The sequence below is a fragment of the Lagenorhynchus albirostris genome, chromosome 2 (genome assembly GCF_949774975.1).
Source record: "Lagenorhynchus albirostris chromosome 2, mLagAlb1.1, whole genome shotgun sequence".
NCBI lineage: Eukaryota > Metazoa > Chordata > Mammalia > Artiodactyla > Delphinidae > Lagenorhynchus > Lagenorhynchus albirostris.
Genome location: NC_083096.1, coordinates 130,439,246 through 130,451,999, shown reverse-complemented (window position 1 = coordinate 130,451,999; position 12,754 = coordinate 130,439,246). Strand labels below are relative to the sequence as shown.

Below are 12,754 nucleotides of genomic sequence, written 5' to 3'. Positions count from 1 at the left end.
AATAAAATAGAACAATTATAACAATATACTGTACTAAAAGTTACGTGAATGTGGTCTCAGAGTATCTTATTGTACAAATTTAATGCATTTTTCATCTTAACTAAGCCCTTATCATGCACTGTGTTCATAACTTCCGCAGTTTGAGGTTCAGCAGCAAAACTGGCATGAATTTCTTTTTCCTTCTTCGCAATTTCACGGATAGATTTGTTCTTACCATATACCTTAGCAGCCTCAGCATACAATGTTTTTCGTTCCTCCTTAAGTCGAACTTTTACCTTTTCACTTAAACGAAGCACTTTACAGCTTCTCTTTAGCACACCCAAATGGCCAACATCACTCTTCTTGCACTTTGTGTCATTATTATGTAAAATATGGTCACTTGAAGGTACTGAGACAGTTGATCTGATAACCAAGACAGCTACTAAGTGACTAACAGGTGGGATACTCCGGACCAAGGGATGATTCACATCCCAGGCTGTATGGAGTAGGACGGCAAGAGATTTCATCATGCTGCTCAGAACGGCACCCGATTTAAAACTTACGAGTTGCTTATTTCTGGAATTTTCCATTTAATATTTTCAGACCGTGGTTGACCTCGGGTAACTGAATCCAATAAAACTGCGGATAATGGAGGACTCCATTACTGAGGAGGCAGGAAACACTAGGTTAAGAGCAGAGTGGGAGGGGAATGTTGAGTTTGTACAGGATACGTGTCAGAGGTGTCAGTGGAAGCCATGTAGGAGAGTCAGGAGATAATCAGAGGCCTTAGACGTATCATTTTTGATACTGTTCTCCATTAAATTACTGAATTCAGATATATCCTAATACCATAAATCCTCCATCTGAAGGGACCTAAAACATGAATTAAGCCCAATCCCCAATCCAGTTTTCAAAATCTCTCTATAATATCCCTTCCTGGGCAGTCTCCATTCAAACATTTCCTTAGACAACTTTTCCTGTCCATTTATAATTCCTACTACTAGTCCTAATTCTAAGCCCTGAGGATTAAATAAATTAATGCCTTTTCCATGGGCCAAGTATCAGGTTATGGGTAAGTTGTTGTCATGGCCTTCTCTGGTTCTTCTCTTTTCCAAACAAGACAATTCCTACTCATTACTGTTTCCTCATGGGATATTTGGAGGCAGTTCACGTCTTGGTCTCTCACCTTGGAAGATGTGTATTTGTTGTTTATATGTACCTTAAAGTTTGGTGGATGAGACTAAGAACAGGGCTCTGGGGCTGGCCTGACCATTGCAGAGCAAACACCAAGCTTGTCAGTTACTCTGAGCGTTCTGTCTGACAGTGATTTTTCAGATATAAAACATATATACCTTACAGGTATTACTGAAGAGAACTGAAAGCATGCATTCACACAAAAACTTGTACACTGCAGCATTATTCAGAATATCCAAAGAGTGAAAAGAAATATGATATGTCCATACAATGGAATCATAATATTAAGCCATGAAAATGAATGAAGTACTGTAGGTGGTACAACATGGATGCATCTTGAAAACATTATGCTAAGTAAAGGAACCAGACACAAAAAACCACATCGTGTGCTTCCATTTATGTGAAATGTGCAGAGTAGGCAAATCTATAGACAAAAAGTGGATTAGTAGAAGCCAGGGCCTAGAGGGAGGAGGAAATGGGGAATGACTGCTAATAGATACAAGGTTTCTTTCTGGGGTCATATAAATGTTCTGAAATTCGGTAGTGGTGATGGTTACACAACGCTGAGGAGGCATTAAAAAACCACTGAATTGTACACTTTAAGATGGTGAATGTTGTGGTGTGTGAATTGTATCTCAGTAAAGCTGTCATTAAAAAATATGGGTATTACCTCCTGTCTAAAGTTGAGGATCTTAGGAATCAATGAAATAACACGTATAAGTGCCTGGGATAATATGTACTCTCGGTTAAGATTGTTACTGTTGCGCTTAAGGAAAGTAATACTGCTTAGAGATCAGTAACTGCAACTTTTAGTCACTGTTACATTTGTCGAATATTACCTGTTAAATCGTATGCAGTCAACAAATCCTTGTTGAATGAATGTGTTTTGTTCACATTCATGTTTAGCCACATATATGTTCTGTTTCTTGCACGTTACCGAATCCACATCATTGGGCCTAATTTTGAGATCCTTGTCCAGTGATGGGAACTCTTCACCGCCCACGTTTCAGTGTTGAAGTCAGAGTTGGGAGTATAGGCTCAGTCTGGGGAAGGAAGGGCTCTGCCTTAAATTCTAGGTGAAGGTGGAGGCTAAATGATTCTTGAGCTTTTTTACCTAGTAATATAATTCTGCTATATGTTTTTATAAGAACTTAATTGGCCTGTCAAGAATGTGTTTCTTAATGGTTCATTATCAGATCCCTGGAGAGCAGAGGACTTCATCTTGGTTAAAAAAAGAAATTCAGTTCCTAGAAATTTAGCAGATTTAAACTGCTAATTTGTTCTCCTGAACCCAACTTACAATTTCCACATATAAGAAATTGTTATTTTAAATTATGATATGAGCATTTTTTTCTTTGAAAAAAATTTTAAAATTCACATCTTTTTATGAACTTGGCATTCCACTAATAACACTGCGTTGCTTCTACAACTGCGTCAGCAAGGTGCCATCTGCTTATCCTGAGGCTCATGAAAAGAAATAAACCGGTTGATGTTTGTGTCATCCAGCATTCTTTCTAGAAGAGCAGTGGAAAATTTTTCCTTTGGTCTCTAAGGAGTGGTTGTGCCTCTCAGCTTCCCCGTGCCATCAGGGAGGAATGAGAAAGAAGGCAAAACTGTCAGAAAAGAGTTTGTAAGTTTTTTTTTTTTGAAGCTTCTTTTTTGAGAGTGTCTTTTTCCTGTCTTTAATAGAAGTTGGTGATATGGCAAAGCAGTACATAGAGAAAAGTCTTTTGGTTCCAGATCACGTGATCACACGCCTCATGCTGTCAGAGCTGGAGAACAGGCGCAGCCAGCACTGGCTACTGGATGGTGAGTTGAACGTGTGGGTCCGCTGGACCTCTGCCAATAGTGGGTCGTTGTCTCCTTGCACACTCCCGTATTTCTTACAGGTTGCAAAATGCCCTTTTCCCCTAAACGTTCAGTCATCTATTTAGACATATTCCAGTTTGGCAACGTGATAGAAACCTCACGTGGTGAAACCTTTTAATTCCTCTGTCTGCAGACCACCATCCCTAGAGCCGTCAGCTTGAAGCAAACCTTCACTGAATTCCTGTTATTGTTCCAGTTTTGATCGTGCCTTTGTTTCCATGACTAAGTTGTCATAAGTATGACTCATCTTAAATCAGAAGTTCTTTCATTCAAAATAGGCCACATAAATTAAAAGCATTAGTTATCATTTTTTACCTGTCAGATTAAAAAAGATAGAAAATCTGAAAACCATAAGAGTATAGGAAGTAAGTATTCTTGAGAGGATAAAATGGGCAACCTTTGGAGGGCAGTTTAGCAGTCTTTATATTTTTTGATTCAGCAATTCCCTGCTTGATTTCTTGCCTAAAGATGTATGTTAAAGGATGTTTGTTTTCAGTGTTATTTGTAAATAGCAAGACACTGGTAACAACCTATCTATCTATCATAGGGTTGCCTTAAATTTTGGTATGTCCATTAACCAAATAATCTGTACCTCTGTGTTGATATGGATAGAGCTCTAAGGTAAACTGCTGAGTGAAAAAAGCTAGTTGCAGTATAGTTAATATCATATTACTATTATCTCCATAAAAATGGAGTGACAGTATAATATTACTATATATACTTACAAACACATACATAAGCTGTCTTTGGAAGGTTATAAAAAACTGATACTAGTGGTTGGCTCTGGGTAAAGATTAGGGTTGGGAGAGAGATTTACCTTTCACTGTATATACCCATTCCTATTGTTTGATTTTTAATATTTAAATGATACATAGGCCTGATTTTTTTAAAAAAACTCAGACAAATATCATGTGATACCACTTATATGTAGGACTAAAAAAATGATACAAAATCAACTTACTTACAAAACAGAAATAGACCCACAGACATAGAAAACAAACTTATGGTTACCAAAGGGGATAGCAGTGGGGAGGAGATAAATTAGGAGTTTGGGATTAACATATACACACTACTATATGTAAAATACGTAAACAACGTGGACCTACTGTATAGCACAGAGAACTATATTCAGTATCTTGTATTAACCTATAATGGAAAAGAATATGAAAAAGTATATATATTCAATTATACATATAACTGAATCACTTTGCTGTATACTTGAAACTAACACAACATTGTAAATTAACTATACTTCAATTTTATAAAAATGGTTAAAAAAAACTCAGTCACTCCTATGGTACTTAACCCAGGAAGATGCATACAGATGCTCACACACACAATACTGCACAGTTTTGTACTCGAGGAAGCTGGAATTAAGAATCATCTACTTTTAAGTGTTACCAGTATAAATCTTTTCATTTATTAAAGGGAAAAAATGGACTGGATGGATTATTTGTCTTACTCTTTAATAGCAGGATTCCTTGGCAATGAAAATAAGAACTTGGTGAATATACTGCTTTCTAGGTACAGAAAGGGTAGTGAGATTTATATATAAGAAACTTCTTTCCATTGCAGGGTAGTTTTCCTTCAGTTCACACAATGCTCTTTTTCCTATCTCAGCAAGTTGCAACAGCTGAAACTTTGATGTTTGCCAGCCACAGAGAAGCCAGAGTGAATTGTCCTACATTTTAACTATCAGATTGCCTATATTTCTCCTAACGTCTGGAGCCGTAAATCTCCATAATGACCAACTTGTGGTAGAGTATTTATTCTATATTGGTGTTTCTCAAAGTGTATAGTGTGCAGTGTTAGTAATGGCTAGACAAAAAACAGACTTTGTAGTTAAATGTGTTTAGAAAATGTCAATTTAGAGCTTCCCTGGTGGCGCAGTGGTTGAGAGTCTGCCTGCCGATGCAGGGGACACGGGTTCGTGCCCCGGTCCGGGAAGATCCCACATGCCGCGGGGCGGCTGGGCCCGTGAGCCATGGCTGCTGAGCCTGCGCGTCCGGAGCCTGTGCTCTGCAACGGGAGAGGCCACAAGAGTGAGAGGCCCGCGTACCGCCAAAAAAAAAAAAAAAAAAAAGAAAATGTCAATTTAAATGTTAAATGTTGCTTGAATTTACTGAGCACTTACTGTATGCCAGGTATTGTTCTGAACATTTGATATTTATTATCTCATTCAATTCCTACAATATCAAGGTAGAGACTGTTATTTCCATTTATTGATGAGAAAACAGAAGCAAAGGAAGGTTCACTTGCCTATCCAAAGTTAGTAAGTCCAAAGTTAACCAATTTCTTAGGACTTTAATGAACCTTTAATATGATAATGTGATTTAACTCTTCATAGAAGGAAATGTCACGAGACGTTCTGAATGTATATGATCATAGAATCTCCTACCCTACCTATAACCTCTGGGATTTGTTCTATGGTCCATTCTTTGTGAACTATACTATTCAACATTTATTCTTCACTTTGGAGGTGTTCTGAAAAGTTGACTATAGAGTAGATCATGTCTTTCTAGAATGCCTTCCATTTAAAAAAATCAGGACCTATGTTCTCATGGGACTGAGACTGAACTGAAAACTTTTGTCAAGAGAAAGGCTATAATGGCCCGTGGAAGGCATGTGTTTATCAGGCAGTAATGAATAAAGCTCCTACTGTGTGTCAGGCACTATCAGGTGCTGTTGATAAAATGACAAGACACTTTCTGTATTCTTACGGGACTTATATTACAGTAGGGGAGTCAGGTGTGTAAAAAATTGACAGTATAATAAAATCATATACATGTGGTACACTGAAGACACAAAGGAGAAAGTTGTCGGTTCTATTGGTGGGAGGCAGGAGTGGAACAACTTTATGGAAAAAGAGATGACTAGAGACATGTCCTGCAGGTTGACTAATGGGGGTTGGGAAGAAGGATTTTTTCAGCAGAGGCGCAATGTGAACTGGGTAAGAGAGGAATGACTTAGCCTAGTGTTTTCCTGGGCCTGCAAACAGAGAGACAGGGGAAATCCTGGGGTGATGGACTTTGATTCTATGCAGAGATGGTAGAACTGGAAATTTTTGGCTATAGGGACCACTGAAGAGTTAAAAAGGGGAATAACATAATCGGATGTATTTGTGTTTCAGAAAGACTATTCTGTTAGCAGCAGAGCTATTAGATGCTGGGGTAGGGGAGGAGGTGGTGACTAGAAGCTGAGTAAGAGATTGTTGGCACAATTGGGCCAAGAGATGCTGAAGGCCTGAATTTAAGCACCAGCAGTGAGATGGCGAGGAGGCACCATTCCTGAAAGACTGCATTGAGGAGGAAGAATTGACAGGAGTGTGACTGATGTTAGGCACTGTAGCCCTGGGGTTTTCTTTGATCGCCTTCCCAGCTTTTGGAGTTTCTTGGCTGTCATCACCTTCCCTACACTTCTCCAGCTATGGTAATTGCTCCAGACTCTGAATATTTAACTCAAAAAAGTTAATCTCCCACTACTTCTTCTTATGTGGGTGTTCGCCGGGACTGATAAACTTTAGCTCTGCCACCACCTAACAGTAATTTCTCTAGTTTAAATTCTTTAATTGTAAGGCTTCTCACCTTATAAAATAAACTTGTGTAGTTTTAAGTGAACTTAACTGTTTTACAAAAAGGATCATCTATGTTAAACTCCTTTGGGAAGGTGGTTAGTATAATAACCACTGATCCCAGTTAGAACCAGACTACCCCCTTTGAATTCCAGCTCTGCCATTGTCAGTGCCCTTGGGCAAGTTACCCGTAGGTCTCTGCGTTGTTTTCCTCATGGAAAACAGAGATTACAAAAAGGATGAAGTAAGTGAATGTCCAGAAAGTGCTTATATTTGCCATATAGTAAGTGCTATATGAGATTTTGTGACTTGTTGTACATAAGGTCCAGGTCATGAATTTTTGTTTTTAGGTTACTACATGAAGTGTTAAGTTCAAAAATAGTTTAAAAAGTATTCAGCCATGTGAAGTTGGAAAAGTCAGCTTCAGTTGTGAAATGTTTTATGTATCTTTTCACTGCTTTGTTTTGCTATGACTTCCTCTCGGTGAGTAACTGAAGTTCTTTTACCTCAAAGGCCTGTTTTTAGTAAAGGACGTCAGTCTCCTAACTGATTTAGTTTGTATCTTTCTAAACACATCTGGTCATGGTTTCGGTTGTGATTTTTCTTTAAAGCTCTGGAATAAATCCATTTGGCAAAGTGAGGACCATCAAGAATGCTAAGTTCTGTGTTCAGTTTGAAACTCCTTATGTTCCAGGGCACGTGTTCTGCGGAGGACGTGCCTATGGAGCGTGCTAAAGGTGATTGCATGTGGAAAGGTCAAGAAAAGAATTCTGGATGATAGATGATTCATCGTCTTGGTCCATATGGCTGTAAACAGGCATCCTGCAAATGGTGGGTGGAAACACGTAGCATGGATGCAAACCAAGGGGACGCCAGGGGTAGCAGTGGATGGGCTTGGTGAGTGCTCTGTGGTTTGGTCAGCTATGTCCTTGCTAAAAACAGTTCAGCACCGCCTTGCCTTCACAGTGTGCTTTTTAGTTGGATAAGAAACACTCTTTTATGTGTTAATATGTGTATATAAGTGTGGTTTTTCCCCTCTTTTTTTCTTTCTTTAATTTCTTTAGACGTTTAATGTGTGAGAGCGGTTTTCTGAAAATAATTTTAATTTTTAAGACAAATATTCAACCAGAGGAATGTCATGCACAAGCCTTCTAATTTTGCTATGATGGTTTTGGTTTTTTTTTTTTTTTTTTAAAGAGGGTGTTTACTGCTTACTAGGTGATCTTAAGGTGAAGTAACTAGGGAACAATAACCAGCTCTTATAAATAACCAGCTCAAATACAAATTCTTCACTTTTTAAAAAGCAGCTGGCAGTGAGATGGGGCCCGTAGGGAGGTGTGTTAGGTAGTAGATTTTTTTTTTGTTTCTAAACTTGGTTGCCGAAACCTGTGCATTTAAACAGTAACCTGCAAGTTCTCAGGCTCAGTCCCAATTTATCTCAAGATGTCACAGAATTGTCTGCCAGGTGACTTTAGGTGTCATCTAAATATTTAAATTTGTTGTCAAAGTTAGGTTTGACAGAAAGCAATCAAATTTTGGAATTATAAGTGGAATATAATTTAAGCCTTTCATTGGAGATAAAGATAACTTTACAAGGAGAGTCATCATTCAGTCCATGGTTGTATATTCCATTTGATTCATTCTGAGCACTAGCTGGTGCCTTCTGTGGGTAATTCTGGGATTTATTTATTTATTTTTAGCACAAGTCAGAGCCACTTCAGGGTGTGCCGTGTTTGTATGTGTTTGTTTTCCCTGAGAGGTGAATGATCTCAGACCTAAGATATTCCGGGATACATGCTCGTTCAGAGCCCTTGGTATCCAAGTAGAAGGTGGATGCTGGGAAACCAGACTACAGATGGTGGAGCTACAGTATCTTGTCCTGATTTTGCAAATGTGTTTTACCATACTGGACTGTACATAACTGCTCTGACCTTATCCCCTTCATATTTTTCTTTCTGAATCAGACCTCTGAATGGTTTTACATCCCACTGGGCAACATATGCCTACAGAAAAAAAAGCTGACAATCCCGTGTCTTCTGAATCACATCTTTTAAGAAATGCCAAGGGCAATTTTTTTCTGTTGCCCTTGTGAATGTAGGATATGTTTCAAAAATAAAATGTATAATAGGTTTGTTTGGAAGGTCACGGAAGATATTCTCTTTGGAAAAAAAGAATCAGGCTTTCTTCTCGTGTGTGTGTGTGTGTGTGTGCACGTGCGTGTGTGCATTTAAGAGGGTGATAGATTATTTTACTCATTTACCTTCAGATGTGTTTTTTTTTATTGAAGTATAGTTGATTTACAATCTCAGCTGTACAGTAACGTGACTCAGTTATACACATATAGACATTCTTTTTTTATATTCTTTTCCATTATGGTTTATCACAGGGTATTAAATTTAGTTCTCTGTTACACAGTAAGAGTACCTTCAGATGTTTAGTCCTGAAAAATATTGTCAGATAACATTTGTATCTTCGATCACTGTTAAGGCAATATGTATACTGTCATACCTTGGACAGAAGGTTTGAAGCAATTGGAGTGACTGCTAAAGAATGGAGAGTCATAGACTTGATGGAACTTTATTGGGTACAGTGGCAGTGTTCATGCCTGCTAAGCACGGACTGAACAATTGTAATCTTTGGTGCCTCACCAGGCTCATCCTTCTTGACGCGCTCATATGTATAGGAATGAATATGAAAATGAAAAAGATATGTATATGTACAGATACCAATACAGATATTAGAACTTAGCATTTCAATAATAAACTGCTGAGAAATTTAACAGAATTTAACAGAATGTTAAGTCTTTGTGAGGGTCATCTTTGGTTTAAATCACAGTATAAGAACTTTTTTTTTTTGACTTTTTATTGTATATTGGAGTATAGTTGATTAACAATATGTTAGTTTCAGGTGTACAGCAAAGTGATTCAGTTATACATATAGATGTATCTATTCTCTTTCAAATTCTTTTCCCATTTAGGTTATTACATGATATTGAGCAGAGTTCCTTGTGCTGTACAGTAGGTTCTTGTTGGTTATCCATTTAAAATATAGCAGTGTGTAGCCACAGCAATCAGAGAAGAAAAGGAAATAAAAGGAATCCATATCGGAAAAGAAGAAGTAAAGCTGTCACTGTTTGCAGATGACATGATACTATACATAGAGAATCCTAAAGATGCTGCCAGAAAACTACTAGAGCTAATCAATGAATTTGGTAAAGTAGCAGGGTACAAAATTAATGCACAGAAATCTCTGGCATTCCTATACACTAATGATGAAAAATCTGAAAGTGAAATCAAGAAAACATTCCCATTTACCATTGCAACAAAAAGAATAAAATATCTAGGAATAAACCTACCTAAGGAGACAAAAGACCTGTATGCAGAAAATTATAAGACACTGATGAAAGAAATTAAAGCTGATACAAATAGATGGAGAGATATACCATGTTCTTGGATTGGAAGAATCAACATTGTGAAAATGACTCTACTACCCAAAGCAATCTACAGATTCAATGCAATCCCTGTCAAACTACCACTGGCATTTTTCACAGAACTAGAACAAAAAATTTCACAATTTGTATGGAAACACAGAAGACCCCGAATAGCCAAAGCAATCTTGAGAACGAAAAACGGAGCTGGAGGAATCAGGCTCCCTGACTTCAGACTATATTACAAAGCTACAGTAATCAAGACAGTATGGTACTGGCACAAAAACAGAAAGATAGATCAATGGAACAGGATAGAAAGCCCAGAGATAAACCCACGGACATATGGTCACCTTATCTTTGATAAAGGAGGCAGGAATGTACAGTGGAGAAAGGACAGCCTCTTCAATAAATGGTGCTGGGAAAACTGGACAGGTACATGTAAAAGTATGAGATTAGAATACTCCCTAACACCATACACAAAAATAAGCTCAAAATTGATTAAAGACCTAAATATAAGGCCAGAAACTATCAAACTCTTAGAGGAAAACATAGGCAGAACACTCTATGACATAAATCACAGCAAGATCCTTTTTGACCCACCTCCTAGAGAAATAGAAATAAAAACAAAAATACACAAATGGGACCTAATGAAACTTCAAAGCTTTTGCACAGCAAAGGAAACCATAAACAAGACGAAAAGACAACCCTCAGAATGGGAGAAAATATTTGCAAATGAAGCAACTGACAAAGGATTAATCTCCAAAATTTATAAGCAGCTCATGCAGTTCAATAACAAAAAAAACAAACAACCCAATCCAAAAATGGGCAGAAGACCTAAATAGACATTTCTCCAAAGAAGATATACAGACTGCCAACAAACACATGAAAGAATGCTCAACATCATTAATCATTAGAGAAATGCAAATCAAAACTACAATGAGATATCATCTCACACCAGTCAGAATGGCCATCATCAAAAAATCTAGAAACAATAAATGCTGGAGAGGGTGTGGAGAAAAGGGAACACTCTTGCACTGCTGGTGGGAATGTGAATTGGTACAGCCACTATGGAGAACAGTATGGAGGTTCCTTAAAAAACTACAAATAGAACTACCATATGACCCAGCAATCCCACTACTGGGCATATACCCTGAGAAAAGCATAATTCAGAAAGAGCCATGTACCAAAATGTTCACTGCAGCCCGGAGATGGAAACAACCTAAGTGTCCATCATCGGATGAATGGATAAAGAAGATGTGGCACATATATACAATGGAATATTACTCAGCCATAGAAAGAAACGAAATTGAGCTATTTGTAATGAGGTGGATAGACCTAGAGTCTGTCATACAGAGTGAAGTAAGTCAGAAAGAGAAAGACAAATACCGTATGCTAAGACATATATATGGAATTTAAGAAAAAAAAAATGTCACGAAGAACCTAGGGGTAAGACAGGAATAAAGACACAGACCTACTAGAGAATGGACTTGAGGATATGGGGAGGGGGAAGGGTAAGCTGTGACAAAGCGAGAGAGAGGCGTGGACATATATACACTACCGAATGTAAGGTAGATAGCTAGTGGGAAGCAGCCACATAGCACAGGGAGATCAGCTCGGTGATTTGTGACCACCTAGAGGGGTGGGATAGGGAGGGTGGTAGGGAGGGAGACGCAAGAGGAAAGAGGTATGGGAACATATGTATATGTATAACTGATTCACTTTGTTAAAAGGAGAAACTAACACACCATTGTAAAGCAATTATATTCCAATAAAGATGTAAAAAAATAAAATAAAATAAAATATAGCAGTGTGTACATGTCAATCCCAAACTTCCTAAATACCCCCACCTCCAGAACCCTTCCCCCCAGTAACCATAAGTTCAGAGAACTTGGTTTTTATTCCATGACTCTTCCTTTGTTCAGTGTCCTTGGTGTCTGAATGAGCTCAGAGTATGTGACTGAAAAACATGGTAAAACTCTGGATCTCTTCTTCTTAATTTTGTTGGATTCTCTCCTGGAACCCTGTCCCTGTGTCCATTTCTGGTCGGTTTCTTCTGATTGATCTGAGTGCTACCCCAGGATCAGGAACAATCTGAATATAGTAGACAATCCTGACTTTGTTTAATTCGGTTTGTGTTTTCAGGGAATGACTAGATTTTAACATGCGAGCACTAAGGGCCATATGGGAACCATATGTATACAGGTATTTGAACACATCCTAGAAAAACTTGGTTCAGAGCTCAAAAAACAAATTGAGTATACATGATTTGTGTATCCCATCGATCCATCAAAAGAGGGAGTAGCACACTTCCCGACCTCATAGCCCAGGAGGAGCAAACGCTGCATTAAACAATCATAGTGTAGGATCTTGGGAGCACCAGTGAAGGGGGTGAGAGGGGAGAGGTAGCACAGAGGAGAAAGTGACTGGCCCTCTCTTGGGGGTGAGGGAGGCAGCTATTAGGAAGGTTCCTGGGAGAAGGTGACACCAAGAGCAAAATTTGGGAAGGGGGAATAAAGCATATTCTAGATGGAGGGAACATCATGTACAAAAGGTACAGAGGCATGAGAAAAGAATCTAAAAAAGAGTGGATATATGTCTATGTATAACTGATCCACTTTGCTGTACAGCAGAAACTAACACATTGTAAATCAACTATACTCCAATAAAAATTAATTTAAAAAAAAAATGTATAGAGGCATGAAACAACAAGGTGT

The 12,754-nt window shown here is 38.2% G+C and overlaps 1 protein-coding gene across 9 annotated transcripts in view; it reads left to right on the top strand.

Annotated features, from left to right (window-relative positions):
• Positions 1-12,754, top strand: part of AK4 (adenylate kinase 4) — a 146,528-nt gene that overhangs the window by 32,547 nt on the left and 101,227 nt on the right. For all 9 annotated transcript variants that reach the window (XR_009538908.1, XM_060139844.1, XM_060139839.1 and 6 more), the window contains exon 3: positions 2,863-2,982. Coding sequence is in view for 8 of the 9 variants with exons in the window: in XM_060139844.1 (XP_059995827.1) it covers positions 2,863-2,982 (120 nt within the window). In the remaining variant the exon portion in view is untranslated. The remainder of the gene's footprint in view (positions 1-2,862; positions 2,983-12,754) is intronic.